The following is a 19,659-nucleotide window of genomic DNA, read 5'->3' on the forward strand; positions in this document are numbered from 1 at the left end:
AGGACTGTGCCCAAGCCCTGGCTCCTCCGAATGTGGCGGTGTTTGTGGCAAACAGCTCCTGGACTGAATTTCTGCTCGGTTCTGGGAGTGTTCCAGGCGGCGGCCATAAGCCCAGGACTGCAGAGTAACAGGGCTTTTTGGCACATTTAGTCCTGGATGCTTTCCTTCCATCCACAACAGCATCCTTTGAGCTAAAGAGGAGCAGCGTGTGCAGCACAGATCCCAGCCTGTGGCACTGGGAGTGGGGCAATGCTGGCTCCCCTCCTGCACTGACAGCTACAGCTGGTGGGAAGCAGTTCCTGTGCTAGTCGGGCTCTGAAACTGCCTGCTCGGTGAGCTCCTGAGGGACAGAGAAGGAAACAGCTCCTGGGTAGGAATGGAGCACAGGTAGGATGTCAAGATGAACTGGTCAGATAGGGCAGTTCAGAGATGCACAGGTACCAAAACAGAAAAACTTCAATACCAGCCTCTAGACACTTCACACCACCATAGCTAAGTACCTTCTCAGCAAGACTTTTGCTGGTTTATTGCTCATCCACAGATTTGGGTTTATGACTGGATGCCACAAAAGAAGTGACATTTAACATGTCTTGGAGGCATGGCTCGCTCTGATTCCCTCTCAGGTCAAGTTCCAGCATTTCAGTCTGGTTTGTTTGATTTTTCCTGTGAACAGGACAGATGGCCTGTCATTTAGAGATATCATTAGCAGCACAAATGTTTTAATGGACAGTTAATATTTTACAAGGAGGGTATCTTACAGCATTCCTCTGTGCAGAGCTTGGTGAAAGAAAGAGGAGTGGAAGTGTGTGAAAGCCACTTAAAACCAGCAGAGCATCAACAGTGAAAAAAAAGAATGTAACAACATCCCAGCTACTATATATCCATAAAACATAACACGAAAGTATTAGAATTAATGTTAATACTGTGTTATTCATTAATATACTACAAATTTAATGATATCACAAGAATGTTAACAATAAATGTGTACTCTCAGAAAGGACTGAAATATACACCAATTACTTTTTATTGAGTTTACTTTTCATTACTATACAGATTACTTATTGCTGAGTCACTGGCACAAAAACACAGTAACTGGAGACTGAGCTTTGTAGAAATACTGAGAACATGATTCACCACATTGATCACTTGCTTGTTTCATTGATCCAGATTCAAAAATAAACCTATCATTTTTTCCTTCTGTCATTTTCCTGAAGTAACAAAACAAGTTGTATCAGATGCACAGATGTATCAAAAATGTAACTACTGAGATGGATGTACAAAGCAGCATTTCATGTGATGACAGAGTTAACGAGCAGCTCTCCTGCAAGGGAAGCTCTTTTGGAGTAGAAACTTCTCCCCTGGGAGGCAGAGATGGGTCTGTGCCTGGGGCACAGCTGGCTTGGGACATGAGCAGGTGTACACAGTGACCTTCAGGCTACACAGCAGAGGGAAACCAGGAAAAATGTTCTAACAGATGATAGAGAAAAGAGGGTTTTCTTCCGAGTAAAAACTACCAAAAATTTCTATACAGGCACTTTAGAACCTGACAGTCAGAAACAATTACTGTTCCTGTCTTGCGCAGACAAACAAGCACTTCAACTAGGTCAATGCCGGTGAGCAGCAACAATTGACAACAAATGACAGAGACAAAACAAACCATTTTCACAAAACAAACAAGGGAGTGACTCCCCAAGCCTTTAACAAAGATACTTTCACAATCAGGTGTTTTATGTCACCTGTATCGTCTTTCCTTTTGCTCCCCTTCAGACTTGCTCTGCACCTTCAAAGCTCTTTGTGTTGAAAATCAAGCAGGCTAATTTTTGTAACGGCATGCACTTCACTGAAACCTCAGAACTTCTATTCCACCCTGCATAAACAGAATGGCTGAAGTGACATATAGATGTTTTTGAGACTTAATTTATGCATCTCCTGAAGTCTGCTGACTGTTTTGAAACACTCAGCTAACAAGGAAAGAAGTTTCCTGTAACAGTTGGAAAATCTTTAATTTTACCTGAAAATCCAACCAGCAGCAAACCACGGACAGACTTTCAGTGTCTACCAAGAGAAAAGGAAGTGCAACCCACAGCAAATCAAAGGAAAACCTTTTAATTCTCCAGTTAAACAAGATGATTACAAACTACAAGACAAAATAAAAGCTGAACAAACCTGGGATTTGACCCTGGCCTAGAATGCATAAACAACTGAAAGAGGCTTGTCCTCAGTTTTCAGATTTGCCAAGGAAAATTTAGGGGTTTCTTTTCCCCGCTTCACATCCAAACTTCTTTTTCAGCTTCCTGATCACTGGTTCTGATGTTTAAGACTTCACCCTGCTCAGTTATAGAGCTATCCTTGTTCCTGGTCTCCCTAGACAATTCCTCTCAGGAGCCTTTTCCTGCTCTGGAGTCATAGCTCTTCAGAGAATATTTGTCTAAATGATCCACTTATGTGCTGAGCGAAAAACATCCTGGGTTTTAGCTGAAATGAGAGGTAAATACTTCCCAGTCTGAACTAATCTGCTGTTCACTTGACTCTTCTTTCTTAAAAGGCCTCTTTCAGGGAAGTGGGTTGGCTTCAGCTCACTTCAGAGAAGACAGATGTCTTTGTAGTAAGAATGTAATACATATATGCTAAATATATAAGTAGGATGTTGTATTTGCATTTAGTTCTGCTATCGCAAGCTGATGGAAAGAGTGCTGTGATGGATGACTTCCAAATGTTTTTATACAGCATAAGGTGAATGAATGATGGTATAAGAAACTGCTCTTCTAGGAAGGAGTTATTAGGAGCTTTCCCATATGAATCAAGAAATAACCCCTGAGTCCTTTTCTCCCTTAGATTTTTTGTTTGTTTTGCTTTGGGTTTGTTTTTCTTTCTTTTGGTTTGAGCTCTGGACAGGATGCTTTGCCTTTTCCTGCTACTTTTACAGGTTTGAAAAATACAAATTTGGGAGATTCAGCTATTATTCTGTTCTGTTGCTGACTTCCCAAGCCTTGTATTTTGTCTTTTCAAGTCCAGCCATGGGTGCAGAAGTAGATTTGTCCAGGACAACTTAACTTTTGCTACTCTATTAACTGTGAAGCTTATTAAAAAACTTCTTAGTTGTTGAAAAGATGCTGACTAGTATTGTCCTGTTTCCCTAGGATCCTCTATTGCTATGTCCCCTGTTTTGTATCAGGTAGTTTGTGAAAAGCAGGTCAGTCTTTTGTTCTGCACTTGCTCCCATACATTACACACTGCCTGCTACTCTTGCAGCACCATGACAAAACCAAACTGGTGGCAGAGCTAAAGTGACAACAGGCCACTTGCCGTTCTCTTCTCATGAAAAAGCAACTGCATCCATACAGGGCCTGTTAATTTTCAGGTGAGGCACCCTGTACCAAAGAAAAAGTTGTTTAAGCCCCTGTCTTTCCTCAGCTCAGTATTTTGCATTTCTTCAGGTAGAAAATTGTCATCTCTGTAATGTGCCCTGCTCCTAGGGAGTGAATTGCTCCAAAAGGACAAGAAGGTTGCCAAGCGTTCTCCCCAGGAAATTTCTAACATGGATCTTTGTACTTCTGTTGGATATTTTTTTCTTTTTACTTATAGCTAAAATTGTTACAGCACAGTAGTATTATACTAGGGTAAAGTAATTTTGGTAGGGATAATGAGGTTTAAAAATGTTTTGTTAGAAACTGAACAGCTGAAAACTTGAATTGTCACTTGGCTGAGATGGCTGAGCCACCCACAACTGCACCAACTGTAAAGAGAATTCAAAGCATTGAACAGGGGCATTTGGTCAGGTTGTGTTCCACTTCTTGTCCCTCTCCTTTTGCCTGTGCAGTCTCCCCTCTTTTCCACCCCTTAAAGCTGTCTAGCTACTCAGTTTGCTCCCTTTTAGTGGCCTTGAAGAAGGGAATAGGCTAAAATTATGGGATGTTCTCAACCAGTTAGGCTGGTGATCTTGGAGAATGACCTCCAGTAATGAAAAATATGCTAGTAAATAGGTAAACCATTATTTTTGTCATTGTTTAATACAGAGTTTAAAGACATGACTGCACAGAAGTGGGTAGAAAGGAAAAAAGACAAATGAGAACTGCAGGCAGACTTGTAGTTGGGAAGCACATTAAAAGAAAATGTAATATTTCCAGCTCTCACTGGCACATGTTCTTCTGGCCTTTTTACAGACCTCTTCTAAGGCAGTTAAGATAATCTGCCGGAAGAGAGAAAATAATTAGGCAAAGGCCTCTTTTGACTTTCACTATCTGCTACAATGAATAAGAATTTTAGGTGGAGGTTTATTCTAAATGTTAATCAGCAGTGGAATTAATCACATTTCAATTACACGTTGTAGGCTTCAGAGCGAACAGCCTACTTGCAGAACACTGTAGTTAGCTTTGATGCGCTGCTTCTGCCATTCCATCTGCAGACACAGTAGAAAAATTCCACATTCGGTATTTCCCAACCATTCTGTATTTAAAAAAAAATACGGGATTCCAGCGGTGTTTCAGGGAAGTTTCACCTCCCTTGTCAGTCCACCATACCCAGTGTTACTGGAGGTACCTGGAGGTAACTAACTAACCACTAAAGTAGCAGCAGTTTTAATTCCGTAACAGTAACAATAAACTAACAGCTTTACCCCCGAGGGGCGACAGTCGGGGATAGAAAACACCTCAGCTGTTCAAACCCCAGCGCTGCGGTGACCGGGGGAGCAGCGGGGCTGACCAGTGGGGTGGCGGCGGGGCAGCTCCTGCCCGGTGCCCGGCGGCATTGCCGAGCTGTGCCGGGCGGGAGCATCTCCCGGTGCCCCGGGGCATTGCCGAGCCCGCGGGCGTGGCGGGCGGGAGGCTCTCCCGGGGCAGTCCCGGGCCGTGGCGGGCGGGAGGCTCTCCCGGGGCACTCCTGGGCCGTCCCCGGCGGGAGGCTGTCCCGGTGCGCGGCCCGTCACATCGCGGCTCGGAGCGGGGGCCGCGCCGCTTCCGCCGGATGTCGCCGCGAGGGCTCGGCACCGGGGAGGCGCGTCCTGCCCGAGCGGCGCCGCGATCGTCGCTGCTGCTGCTGCCTCCTCTGCTGCCCCTCCCGCCTTCTCCTCCTCCTCCTCCTCGTTGTCCTCGTCCTTCCCCTCCTCCTTCTCCGCGCCGCCTGCGGCTCTGCCCCTCCCCGCCCGCCGCCGCGGCTGTGGCTGACAGGTGAGTGCGGGGGCAGCGGGGCGCGGACCCTCCGCCATCTTCGCGGCCGCCCGGGGGCTGCGGGGCTCCGGGGGGCTCCGGGGCAGCGGCGCCGCTGCCATCGCGGTGCTACCTGCGCCGTGCCGCCGCCGCCGCCCAGGCCCGCCGCGCCACCCGGGGCTCCCGCCCGGGCATCCCCGCCCTGCCCGCCTTATTCCGCTTGATTTCCGCGTGAAATGACTTGCACGTTCTTCTGTAAAAACCCGAAAGAACCGAAAATAAGCCCTCTTTCCTCTTGCGTGTGTCGCGGTTTTTTAGCGCTTCCAGCCCGAGGCTGTAGGGATGGGTCTAGGTCTGCGGGTAGGGAAGCCGAGGGTGCTGCTGAGGAGACTCCTCTCGCTAACTTTGTTCCTCTGTTGCTGCATATCCTAAGGACAGGCCAAGCCTCGAGACTCATTAGTTTACAGGTGGAGTTCAGATCCTCTGACACCTGTACGAAGAGAGCAAAAATAAAACGCCCACATTTCCTGAAGTGGGGCACAGCTAAATGAGGAAGGGAAGCGCTGTTTGGGGTGGCATGGGGTAAAACTGGCCTTCAGCAGTGGGAGGGTGACATGGAAGTGTCCAAGATGGATAAAAATTCACCGTAAAGAGCCATTTTCTTTAGTCTTCTCTTTTTCTGAGCTAAAACCCTCTGAAAATAAGTTTGAGGGATGCATTGATATGCTTAACGTATTCAGAGGTTGAGTGGATGTTAGGTTCTATTCCTTATGCAAAGATGAGGAAAAGTAATTTCAGGGTTAAGTGTTGATCTGTGGTTCAAGGACACCTTGGTGTTTGTGAGAAAAGAGAAACTTCTGTGTGTGTTTTTATCTCTCTTGTCCAGCTTGTCAAATTTATTTTGTTATTGTGGTTAAAATGGACTTTCTATAACAGTAATATCATGGAAGGTTTACGTAAGGAACTGGTGGAACAGCTTCTTTGAAGTGGTTCAGTGTCATTGAGTACACCTTCAGATGATACAAACGTCTGCTATTCAGGCACCCATTTTACAACATTACAACTGCATCGTTCTTCTTAAGCAAATTTCTGAAGCTGCTTTCCAAGCAAGTCTGCTTGCTTGGCGTTTCTTGATGTTTTTGAAAGAGAACTGGTAACCCCAAGAACCCACAAGTATGTTTTCTAATGAGTAATTTAGATTAGATAACAATCTTCGTGTGTGGTGTCAGCTCTAACCTTTCTTGTAATAACTTTAGATGTAGCTTTGTGTGTTGTGGACTTGGACAATTATTAAGAGAAGGTGCTGGCATCAAACATTAGGATTTAAGGCAGAGGCCAACTGTGATGTTGATTGCCTTTTTAATGCCATTTGTTTATGTGTGTGTTTGTCCCTGAACTGGGTTTATTATGTTAAATCTAAAGATTCTAAGATGAGACTGCCTCTTTAATGTAGACAGGCCTTTCCACCACCTATTTCTTAAATTTAGGCCTTGTTTAAAGCATGCAGCCTTTAGTATGGACTGAAATGCTTAAGTTTGTTGGTACGGTCAGAAGACTAATAACATATATTGTGAGTGTGGTGATAATGTCTTGCAAGAGGAACTTACTTCTATAAAACGCTGAAACTGCAAGGCAGAACTAGTATGTGCCAAGTAAGGAGGAATTAAGTGGTATTGCATTCTATAAATTCGAGATGAGATTAGGATAATTCCATTTTATGTCATGGAATTTTAAGTCTTGAAGCTAAGACTAGTAGGTTGTCTTGTGAGGCGAAAGCTGGGGTGAGTGGCTTCTTCTGGAGGCCACCCCTTCAAAACTCTGTGGGGAGAGGTTGTTAGTACTCTGAATGACCACTGAGGAATGGATAGGAATTGGGATGGTCTCCTTGCAAGCCAGAGTGATTTGTATTTTCTCATCCTTGGGTGTAATACTGACTATTTTTAGGCTTAGTGTTCAAGATGGTAGGCTGGGTGCTCAAAATGCTCTTACACGGGCTGTTGGTAGGTTCTGTAGTTGTCTGTGCTAGACCCTATGAGGTAATGCTTCAAGAATGTGCTGTACAGAGTTATTTATTGGTGCTTCAGAAGAGCTGGCTAAATGTAGTATAGTTAGAGTCAAAATTACTTGCTTTTGTTCAAGTCTTAAGTCTTAATCTTAAAAGATTCTAGTTTACTGGCAAGTAATACATTCCCAGATGAAGAGCAATGATATTAGAGGTCACTCTGCTTCAATGAAACCGTAACAGCAATTCATCTAATACATCCATAACAAGTACGTAAATGTTGTTTGGTTAGAGACTAGCACAGTAAGATTCTGGCAGTAAGAGTCTGGTGCAGTGCTTCCTTAAACAAACACCCGGTTAAATCACCTTTGCTCTTGAACTTCCTTACGATTCCTCACCCTCAGGTCCTGTATTTGCATGCCTGGGCCTCCATGTAGGCTACTTGTAGGCTATTAGGGATTTACTAATACAGAAAAGGGAAGCTGCAGTGTCTGTGAAACAGCTGAGGAAATAGAGTAGCCTTCAAACATATTTTAGGATTTAAACAGCTGTAAGTAATTTAGCAGGACTTGATGCTGTCTGTTTAATTCTTCAATAAAGTCAGTTCATCAATACCTACAAATAAAAGAAAGTACAATTACATTCCTAGGTAACTAACTAGTGTTGAATATGAGATTGTATTGTACCTTGTGCCGTTCAAACACTGAGCACCCTCAGCAAGCACAGATGGCACAGGTTTCAAAGGGAAGCTTTCAGGACATCAGAAATTTCACTAAATAGGTCTTAGTCTGATGATTATTAGAGGACCCAGGAAGGTTTCTACTGTATCTAGAAAAAAAAAGTAAAAAAATAAATCCAAGTCTGATAATTATTGTTTTTTAGTGTTAGGTAATATAAGCTTGGATGGTGAGATGCTTTAGCAGACTGTATGGCAGGCTAGGTCAGCCCTGCATTTTGGTGTGACTGCAGCTTTTGCTGACATAGTTGAATTAGCAAGATCAAAGCTTGCTAGCAGCAAAAGTGGGCTGGCTTACATTTGGATATTGGTGTTAGAAGCTTGTTTAGAGTAGGTACTCACTAATGTGTTAGAGCTTTTATCCTTGATTTCAGCTGTATAACATACTTGAAAGTCATTGGTGCAGCTTCTTTACTCTGCTTTCTGTTGAAAGGAGGTTGGCACCTTCAGTGGTGGATGCCTGCTTTCCCCTTTTACATTTCGAGGAACATCCAGTTTCATTTGAAAGGAAACTGCACTAAATTTAGTAAAAAATCAATGCTGTAATGCTTGAGTGGGTTTCAGAAGGTTTGAGCACACTCATTAGTGTTTCTAGCATAATCTGTGATGATCTGGAATGGTTTTGTTTCCTAAATATTTACCTTTAACAAAACAACCAGTCTTACAAAGCAGTCTCTTTAACCTGATCTTTCTCAGGTGTGCTGTAGTCTTCTGGCTTGCATTGAATCAATTGCACTTGAATGTACAGCACCATTGAAGCAAATTGTTCACTGAAGACCTCAAAATGGAAGTTTTACTTCTTTAAGTATGATTTCTTTGCATATTAATAGAGAGTGTAGTGGCGTATGTTGATACTTAAATTCCCTTAACTCATGAATAATTCTGTCAAACTGAGTTCCATGTAATTAAGAACTTAATAACTGTAATCATTCTCCTCTCTTTCTCCTTTTCCTCCCCGCTTTGTGGAAAAGAAACCCCAAAAAACCCACACACTCTCCCACGTTATTGGGCATCTTTGTATTGTAAGGTTTTAATGCTGCAGTAGACAATAATTATTATTGTACAATGCCTTTGTGTTTTATGTAGTATACACTGAAATGTTATTCTAAGCCATGTTTGAAAATGGGAGACATGAGATGAAGAGATTTAAGAACACATAAATACACTAAAATAGTATTTTAAAAAAAAATTTGACACAATCATTTAAATAGGAACTATTAATATTTCTAAACAAAATGGAGCAGGGAGATGCTGGGCAAGATGTTGCTGAATCTTCCTGATGCTTTCCCTTCACAGACTTGTTGTGTTGTGTTGAATGAACAAAAAAGGAAATGCAACACTGTAGCCATTCTGTCTGTGCTCTGACACATCTTGAAACAGATTTTCTCCCTGCCTTCAGCAACATGCATACCCCAGGAATTCTTTCCTTTCAGCAGCTTTCTTGTTCTGTGTTCAAGAGCAGAAGTAGGCAAGTAAGATTAGTTGATTGCTGCAGTGAGTTTTTAAATCTGGTAAGGCCAGTGTGAGCACTCTTTGTTGGTGCCATTTCTCTGTTGTAGCTGACTAGAACAGTAATTGTTTACACATCTGCTCTTTACTGTTGCACTGATGAAATATTTCCTGTGACTGAGTACATCTGTTAGAGAAAGGTAGGTGGCGGAACTTTAATTTAACACACTGTAAAATATCCTGTGAGTTTAATTAAACAGCATATCTGAAATAGCAAAGTATCTTTGCATTCAGCAAGTACTAATCACCTGTGGTCTAGATGTCCTAGAAAACATCTTTTCCTCCCTACTTCTGCAGATTTACATTGACAGAAAGGTTCTCTCAAGGCTTTGACAGATCATTGTGTGAAGAACTCTATGAAAACATAGTGTTTTCCAAAACGATTGAGCAGAACAACTCAGTATGTCTTTTAATCTCACTTAGTAATACAGTACTTGTGAATTGCCACCCTTAGCGAATATAGTTTAGTAATACAATACACTTCCTCCTTCTCCCCATCTCCCCTTTTTTCTCAGAAAGTACTTTTTGTTCAGCTTTTTTTACTCTTGATTGCTATTTTTTAGGTTCTGTGAATTTAGATTTGTTTCTTCAGGAAGCAAGATCCCAATACTTGGTGATTTTTCCATCCTACTGAAGTAAAGTGAATTTAATGATTTTTTTCTTTTCAGAACCCATTTGGAACACTTAAAAGTTAACTATATCTGACCAATAATATATAATGTGTTGTTTTAAAGCACTTCTTTCTTACTTGGTTTGACTGGGATTTGGTGCCTAGCCTTGACTTGCATTTATGTTTTCCCTCATGTCCCCTTTCCTGTTGTCTGGTGTGCTCTAACTACGTAAGTTTCAAAAAATTGAAAGACTGACTGGTTTGTGTACTACTGACTGTTTCACTAATCAATATTTAATATGGTTTTCATAGGATATGTAACATGACACTGATATTCTGGACAGGTAATTTTCATTGTTTGAAAACCTTACATAATAAGGGGAATCAGGTAACCGCTAGAAATGAGCACCTTATTTTTTAGCATCATATTGCCAAGGATCTGTTTTGTGAAATCTACTCTTGAAAAACTTATAGCTTCTTACTGTTGCAATTAGAATTGAAAGGATTCTGAAATTGTCAGAGTGAAGTTAATATTTAAAGGGACACTGTCACTTTTTAAAAACTAAATTTAAATCCTTGTTCTAAAAAAACTCTTTAATTATTGCTCCCTTACTCCACAAAGTTTGTAAGGCTGTTTGGTGGGATTCAGAACAATAATATTAAAAGCAGTGAAGCTCTTCCCCTTGGCTTCTCCTTCCCATCCTCTGTATGCACATGCCTGCTCGTGGCCTCTTTGGTTTCAGCTTTGCTGTGGCTGTGTGCACCCTCCTGCCGAGCCTGAGAACAGCTGCATGTTTGCCCTCTCCAGAACGTGCATGGGTGGTGTGTCATGCTGCTGCATGGGGAGAGGGCAGTCCCTGGCAGTGACACTGGCTGCAGGTGAAGTGCTGCTACCAAATAGAGACAGGAATGGATGTGTTTCCTACCCAATCTGCTCTGTCTGCTCATGAGCTGCTAAAGTAGGAACTTCTATGTAGCTAATGTGAGAATTTCACTCTTTTAAAGATGTAATCTCATGCATATGACTGTGTCCCTTTAAATTCTATGTGCTAGAGTGTATAGCTGCCAAATCTGTATGTGCTGATGCTGAGTGCTGCAGTTGATTCCTTGAGGGAAGGGATAACACACAGAGGGACCATGACAGGCTTCAGGAGTGGGCCCATGCAAACCTCAAGTTCAACAGGGCCAAGCACAAAGTCCTTGGAGCTGTCCCCAATATCAGTGCAGGCTGGAGGGTGAATGGATTGAGAGCAGTTCAGCAGAGAGGGAGCTGGGGATACTGGGGCATGAAAAACCAGATGTGAGGTAGCAATGTGTGCGTGCAACACAGGAAGCTAACCACAGGCAATGGCACAAGAAAGATGTAGACCTGTTAGAGCTGGTCCAGAGGAGAGCCACAAAAGTTATCAGAGTTCTGCAAACTTCTTCTGTGAAGAAAAGCTGAGAGAGTTGGGGGTTTTAGCCCAAGAGGATTCCTTTGGGGACCTTGTCAAGGTCTTTCAATACTTGAAGGAAACTTTAGAAGAAAGATGAGGAGAGACTTTTTACCAGGGCCTGTAGTGATATGACAAAGGATAATGGTTTTAACCTAAAAGGGGGTAGGTTTAGATTAACTAGAAGGAAGAATTTTTTACAATGAGAGTGGTGAATCAAGCACAAGATTGCCCAGAGAAGTGATGGATGCACCATCCCTGGAAACATTCAAGGGCAGGTTGGACAGGGCTCTGAGCAACCTGAAGCAGATGAAGATGTCCCTGCCCATTGCAGACGAGTTGGACTACATGACCTTTAAAGGTCCCTTCCAATGCAATCATTCCATGATTTTATGAGGCACTCAGAAAAAGGGTATTTCTTGGTAAAGTCCTCCAAAATGAAGTAGCTTGGCAGAAAGGGCAAGCAGAAACTAATGTTCTTAGAGCAATGCCTGGTAAGGCTTAACCCACATTAACATCTTCATGTACAACTGCAGTTCAGGAGCTGCATCTGGCAGGGATTAGAAATTGCCTTTTGTTTTTTTTTACCCCCCCTCACCCCAGATCTTAAGTGAAACGGTGTTAATGGATTTATGGGATTATATGTAGCTATGTTGTCCCGTTCCGCTCCAAAAGGGGGACTTGGGAAGAATTCTTTTAATGGATTTCTCGGAAAAAAAAACCCCGAAGCACCAACGAAGCAATATTATATCTGAAAACTGTGTATTGGTAAAGAAACCCAAGGGGGACAGGGAAAGGAACAAAGAGGGGAAGAGAGACAGAGACAGAAAGAGAATACCGGGCAAATCGCTCCCGCTGTACCCCGGGCGCCCCGTCGGTGAGCGTTTGGCAGGTGGAGTGTGCGCGGCGAGCTGCGAGAGTCTGCGTGGCTCGAGGGGCGGAAGATCAGGAAGAAAACTCGAGGGCGGTCAGGGTCGGAGCACGGTGGCTGCAGGCAGCGGCGGCTCCGGGCAGGGTGCAGGCGGCGGCAGCTCAGGGCAGGGTGCAGGCGGCGGCAGTGGCTCCGTGGTCGGAGAAGCAGCTAGCACGAGGCTGTCGCGGCGACGGAGCTGCCTCGGGCAAGCAGCGAAGCAGAGCAGGACACGAGCAGACAGGACAGCCGGGAAAAGAGCGGATTGCAGGGAGAAAAATGCGAAGGGGGCGAAGGGGACAGAGCTGACCCTCCGGGCGAGCCTCAGCTCCCTCCAAGAAACCCAAAGAAAATGGCCCCGGGTTGTGTCGCACGTAACTGCTTTTATGTGCTTGGTGTGACTTCCCGCGCACTCTTCCCGCGCGTTTTTTCCAGAGCATCCGGGGATCTGTCCCACCAGTGAGCGGGACGTGGCTTGCAGACCAGCAGCGGCAGTTTTCTCTCTCTTGACTGGCTGCCAGGCGAAGCCTCTCGGGGGACAGAGCTCTCGCGGGACAGAGCTCCCAGACGTATATAGCCCTCAAAGTAATTTTTGCACTTCACGTAGAATACATGTTGAGGCATAAATAAAAATTAGATTGGGCTCTCACACATGTGTATGAATAAAACTGTCTGAACAAATCTGCCTGTGTGCACACTGATGCTTCGGGCCTTAAAAAATAAAGCCAAACTGCCGAATATGATAACTGAAAGCCATTGAAAGAGTGGTTCCCAAGGGAGATAGGAAGGAGGATGGAAGAAGGGAGAATAAACATATGTGATAGGATCTGATCCTTTTTTGAAAAGAAATAGAAATGTGATGAGCAAGGAAAACCTGTTCCTCATTCTTGACCATATGTCCATGAATAGGAAGATACTTAGTGAAGCCCAGAAAATTGGCAATAACTGTTTATGGGACGGGCTTTTTAAAATTTTGGTCCTGTCTTTCCACAGTAGAGGAATCTAGCCACAGTGAATAGAGGAATCTAGGCAAATAAGAAACTACCCAATGGTAGTTCTTTCTAGTATTTCTTCTTTAATTTGTGAATATAGCTAATTAGTTACTACTGATTAATCACACATAAAAAGCTCTGATGGGATTAGGTGCAGGGGAGGACTCTGTGGAGTCTAGAGGATATGAAAAAAATAATTTTAGTGCAGTACAGGTCACTGATGCAACCTGAATTTTATTTTAGATTCACTGTGGAATTGGTGTCAGGTTACTGGAACTCAGTTGTTCTAAGAGCTAATTAAAATACCAAGTCTTTTAATAAGGATGGATGGGCACTAAAACCTTAACTAAATCTAGTCTCATTTTGATACAAATTTCTGTATCTTTATACATTTTCATTTTGTGATATAAAACCCAAAGGAGATTTCGAGCTGTTGTTATTCGTGGTGCATACTGTGTTTTTAGTAAGGTATGCTTTTCCTTGGCTTTATGATCTGTTAAAAAGCTGAAAACACCATGTCAAAGCTGAACTGGTTAATGCCTGATCTTGTTAATAGCGATGGTGCTCATTCCTAGCGTGAGATCCAGCGTGTTGGTGGATCTTAAATTGGAAGTGGCCCTGGGTTTGGTTTAAATTTTCTCTGATCAACTTATTTAAAAGGAAGCTCAGTTGCCTGGTTAGCTTTGCCAACTCTGCTCTCCTATTTCTCTGCAGACTATTGCACCTATTTTAAGTTGTAATTGTTTCAAAAATGATTTATGCTGGAGAATGAATTTTTATTTTGTTTTCAGTGTGCATGATTGAAAAAATTTGGGTAATCAATCCTAAAACATTTGAAATGTTTGACAACTGGTACCCCATGAAACAAAAAATAATTTCTGTTGAATGTTTCGTTTAAATTTTAAAACCCCTGTAATTTAATGTTTGTAAAAGTAAGATTTTGACAGTAAAGAACATATTCTCCATATTTATGCAATCAAACATAATTTGATTTTTCTTACGTATTCTCCACATTTATGCAATAAATCAGACATAATTTGATTTTCTTAAACAGGCGAAGCAGTAGCTCATACATGGTAATACTGTTTGGTGATACTGTCAGGTGTTTTTAGGCATATAAAAATGCATATCTTTGGCTTTAACAAGGTGACAGATATGAACCACATAAACAGCAGCCTGTTAAGTCAGGTGCACTTTCACTATTCTCATAAGCTCATGGGCACTTTCACTATTAAGGAAAGTCAAACCATGAGCTGCCAAAATTGGTGGAAAATAGTTTTCAGGACTTCAGTAATGAAAATTAATTTCTGCTTGTGTCTTAACAAGGACATCTGTTGAATTTTGTATAGTAACACTTGAAGTTGAATAATACATTTTTAACCTGACAGTGTCCCTAAATTACCATGTTTGCTTTCATTTTCCAGCTGGGTTTTAATTTTGCATGCATTTCAGTAAACTATAGTATGCATAACAGTTGTTTCCTGGAAGCATTTTGGGGCTGTCTCTGCTGGTGTTCTCCAAAATGAGCAAGGAAGTGGAATTTATTTTCCTTTTGTGGAGGTTTGTTAGCTAATGAATAAGTAATACAGAAGTGATTCCAGTCTATTTACTTATATGCCTGTAGTTTTGAGCTTAATGTTGTTGGAAGAACAGCTGTAAGTAAGAAGGATCTCTTCTTTTAATAACAACCCAAACAACTCCAAAGTTTAGTAGAACTAAATATTTCCATTTTGAGAAAAATATTTAAATTGTGGTTTGTTCGTTGAAGCAATTTGTAATGTGTAATGCTTGTCCTTAGTTTACCATAGGAGCCTCTGTGAAGCTGTTTTTTTGAAGTAATGCCAATAGAAAGTGGAAGTTGTGCATCTGCTCGCCAAGCAAAGCAGAAACGTAAATCACACAGCCTTTCCATTCGAAGAACCAACAGTTCCGAGCAGGAACGGGCGGGACTGCAGAGAGACATGTTGGAAGGGCAGGTAAGGTGATGTTTGGCAGCTTACATAACATTTTTCTGTGTGTTTTCTATGGGGAGAAGCTAAACAGATCTAAAGGTTGAAATATGTCCAGTAAAGCTGCAGGAACAACAGATTTTGTTGCTTCTAAGTGCACCCTGCCTTTGGAGATCATTGATGTGGATGTTGACAGTGTTTCACGTTGTGTTGAGACTTGTGGAGTTTGTCAGGTTCTGTGTAGTCTTACATGGATGATAAAACCATAAAACAACATAAAACCCAGCCTGTTTATTTCACTGCAACCTTCCCCCTCTCTGCAAAAAAAAAAAAAAAAAAAGAAAAAGTTCACGATTGATTCTTGGTTTCGTAAATTTGCATTTAGAATAGTAGCAAAGCAGAAATATGAATAAACCAAAATACTTCTTATGATGACTCTGATAGGGAAAGTATTAGTTGGAACACTGTTCTGCATTCCTTTCCATAAAGTAAACAAATACTGCCTGCCTGCCAGAAGTGTGAGCTAACTCAGATTTTCATTTGTGTGGGTGGGTTTTTTTTTTTTTTTGTTTGGCTCAGAGGAAGGTGGGCTCCTCTGTGGATTAAACTTAAGGGAAAGAACTGCAGCCACTGCTTCTGTAGCTTTCTTAATCATGTCAGTGTAGTGGGTGCAATCTGGACTTGGGAGTGTTGCACCCAGCAGTTCTGAGATTACCTGTAGGTAAGACTTCTGTCAGAAGTAGTGCTGGCAAAGATAAGCAAACGCCAGTTTAAAAACCATTTATTGTCAAATTGACTACATGGTGTTAGTATGGGCCTGGCAAAGATGATGAAAAACTATTTTTATCAGAGAGGTTTGAAATACGAAGGGAGTTTGCCTATGAGGAACCTAACACTAGAGTCTGCAGATACTCTGAAGGGAAAACCTGGTGTTTTCTCAGTGTTGTGACTGGGTTTTTAAAACTGAATCTATTTTACAGTAAACCATGACATTAGTTTCTGAGAATTAACAGAGCCTAAGTTATTGTTTCTAGTCATCTAGGAGTTGGAGAATGCAAGTACTTGGCTAGAAAAGTGTTCATGCATTTGGAACTACTGCAGCCTTCAGGAAAGGAGTGAAGGGCAGCAGAGAGGTCAAGACATGTTTTCACCCCTGCCTGGTAAACCAAAATGTTAAGCTGTTTTAGTATTTCTTAGCAAACTCTAAGTGTATTATCCTGTAATACATAGATGTTTAAAATGTTTTGTCTATCATCTTGTTTAATTTTGTTCATCTTGAACAGCCAGCTGGCAGATTCTAACGAGTAGAGAGTATTACTGTCCCTTCACAGTGGAGCTATAAACCTCATGAGATCCAGCTAGGGACTTTTGCAGATAAGGAGGTACCGTTATTACGTGCTATTTTAATAAACTAAATTAAATAATGCCAACTTTGGAGAGAATAAAGGAAGTGGATGCATTTTACTATGCTGGTTATTTCATTACAAGTTTAGATTTGCTTATGCTTTCAGGCCTTGAAAAGTGGTTGGAAAACCTTTTCTACAACTCCTTTTTGATTGCGGAATTTATAGGATAAGTTAGTTTCTTACATAATCTTGCTGTATGAGCTCATTGGGTAATTGAATCAGAAATAATTCTTCTAACTTCAATATTTCTCTAAATAGTGTTTCATTTATTTAGTATTGTTGTTTAATCAATTTTGTTTCAAGTTGGTTTTAATTCGGATCTGTTTTGCTTCTGGTTGTCTGTGAATGCCTGAACAAAAGTACCCTGTCAAGGAACAAAGAATTGATGTAGAGGGGCATAAGGTGCACAGTCCCACTTCTGCCAGCACAGTGCCACAGCTTAAACCAGCTGTGAACTTTTGTAAAACTGAATTGTGCACGAAGCAGGTGTGCTCCGTATCATGGCTGTGAGGGGTTTCTCTTACTCTCTCTTTAAAACTTTGGAAATAACTTACACAGCCAGGGTCATGGCAGGTCTTTCCCGCTCTGCCTGCAGACAATTCCCGGGGCTGTGGCGGAAGGTGACTCAGTTACGTGAAAACTTTTTTTGAAAGAAGTTTATAGCTAGCTACCTAGGTAAATGGCTTAGTAAGCCAGTTTACATATTGTAGTCTATGAGCAGCTGAAGAATAGAATGCTAGAGTAATATCTGGCGAGGGAAGGATTAGAAACTGTAGTTTTCTTTACACTTATGGTTAGTGATGAAAGTAAGCAAATGTTAAAAATACATTTATAATGTTAGTTTTTCTCAAGCTTTGGTAATAAGGTGCATTGTGTTGGCAACTTTCTCACTTGTATAGTTAACTTCTGATTTACTTTATCAACTGAAGGTATTCTTTTTTTTCTTGAACTGGAAACATCTTGACATTAAAAAAAGAAATTCCCCACTTTTAATTTTTTTAAATGAATTGTTCATGTATTCCAGTTTTATAATTTTTCTCTAGAAAAGAAAACCCAAACAAATCTCACAGGTGATTTGAATTGTGTCCCTTGAAAGAGAAAGAATATTTAAAAGGAATAATTTTGTATGCATAGAGCTGTTTTGTGTTTTACGCTAGCAGTAGTCTTAATTTCCCTCCTTGCTGGGATATTGAGATAACTATTAAAATCAGTTCAAGATTAAAGAATAATTGTGTAAAATATAAGTAAAGAAAAATATAACCCCCAATATTTTGCCTTGTAGGATTCTAAGCTACCATCTGCTGTCCGGAATACACTCCTTGAACTTTTTGGACAAATAGAGCGGGAATTTGAAAACCTGTATATTGAAAATTTGGAATGTGAGTATCTATTTTTTTTCTGGAAACTTATGAATTGTTTAGTTTTAGGTTAAAGTAACACTAATTTAAGCACTTACCTTGGACATTGTAGTATAATTAGTGTAGCTTTTCTGAGAGGAATTTAGGAATTGTTTTGAACTTGCAGCCAAAGATGGAGTTTCTACCTTTTCAGAAAAATCACTTTCTTAGTGCTTTGAAACAAGCAGTGAGAACTGATATGTATCATCCCACCCTGACTCTTGGGCAAAGCCAGTGAAGGGTCTGTCTCCTTATCATTGTAGGCTCTGGTGGATTTCATGTTAATCTGGCAGTAACTCCATTCAGCCTTTGGAGTTTGTGGCTTTGCTATATATTTACAACAGGCTTATTTTTAGTGATGTAATATTAGTAAATAAAATTGGAAAATCTACTTACCTGAAAAAGTGTACAGTGGGGTCATTTTGGATCAAATGACTTATACATTGCATAACCAGCACCTGCAGCTGTTCAGGAGTTTTGAACTCAAGCAATGAGATAAAAATTCCAGATGTTATCTGAAAAAGATGTTGTTTGTTTAATGACAGTGCAGTTGTCTGATAATGTAAGTGATCCAAGGTGATGTAAGAGGATCCCAAGTTAAATAACAAAGGCTTGTACAGTAATACAGTAAAGCCTCAGCTCAATTTCCCTCTCTGAAATTTTAAGCTGAATTTTAATTTCAGCTTGGCTTCTGAATTGTGGAATCTGTCTGATTTGGCTCCAAGTCAATTTTTTTTCCTCACCTAATCAGTTTCCACAGTTAAACAGACACTTATGTTACCCCAAAAAAAAAAAAAAATCTTGCCTGTTTTTTTGGAAATGTTCAGGGCTTTTTTATTCTCTTAAAACCTGAGATTGTGTTGGTTAAAGGCTGTCATCAAAAGTACACATTTTTTAGTGACAATTTGCACAACTGAATTCTCTGCCTGCTGCTGGGAAGTTGGCTGGTAGCAAGAAAAGTAGAGTTTTCCCTCCCCAGCCTTCAGAAATGCTTGTCAGTAAACATGTGGTGGATTTGTACCCTTCAGAGTAGGATTATTTTCCTCCATTTCCATTTCCATTTCTTTATCTACTTTTTTCACTTCACAGCTCCAGTTGTGATTGTGATCTCTTTTCACTCCTGTGACGATTTCTAAATTTTTCTCTTCTCATGCTCAGTCTAGTATTTTTTGTTCTTGGTTTAATTCCTATGCTAGTGCTGCAGTTACTGTACACATATTAAAAAAAATAAAATTCCAAAGAATAAAAAAAATACTCATTTGCTTCACTATCTTTCTTGTGAGGCTCTAGTAGTAGACAAGTATTCAGGGAGAATCCTATTTTGTGATTAATAAAACCTTTGCTAAGAAAGGATGTGCTAATTCTGTGGCTAAAATGATTTTGATGCCACAAGTTTTCTCTCTTCTGCTGGATTTAATTCAATACAGATGGGCCATGTGTTTCTCAGCAACAGTTTTGTTAATCCTTAGCTTCATTTATTAGTGAGAGTGATTAGAAGCCACCAATACTTTCTGTGGAATCTGGGGCAAGGTTGATCTCTGGACAATTCAGCAAGAGTCTTGGTCTATATC

At 41.2% G+C, this 19,659-nt stretch overlaps 1 protein-coding gene across 3 annotated transcripts in view; it reads left to right on the forward strand.

Moving 5' to 3' along the window:
• Nucleotides 1–4,955: 4,955 nt before the first annotated feature.
• WDR37 (WD repeat domain 37) overlaps nt 4,956–19,659 on the forward strand; it is a 48,093-nt gene continuing 33,389 nt past the window's right edge. Inside the window, exons 1-4 of one of the 3 annotated variants that reach the window (XM_085050325.1) lie at nt 4,957–5,165; nt 10,314–10,345; nt 15,135–15,312; nt 17,974–18,070. In XM_085050325.1, coding sequence (XP_084906451.1) covers nt 15,175–15,312; nt 17,974–18,070 — 235 coding nt within the window. In that variant the 5' untranslated portion in view covers nt 4,957–5,165; nt 10,314–10,345; nt 15,135–15,174. Of the gene's footprint in view, nt 5,166–10,313; nt 10,346–15,134; nt 15,313–17,973; nt 18,071–19,659 lie in introns of all 3 variants that reach the window. The other 2 variants (XM_085050326.1, XM_085050324.1) reach the window with 2 other exon arrangements.

Source organism: Lichenostomus cassidix, chromosome 2, assembly GCF_008360975.1.
Source record: "Lichenostomus cassidix isolate B80296 chromosome 2, HeHo_3.0, whole genome shotgun sequence".
Classification (NCBI taxonomy): Eukaryota; Metazoa; Chordata; class Aves; order Passeriformes; family Meliphagidae; genus Lichenostomus; species Lichenostomus cassidix.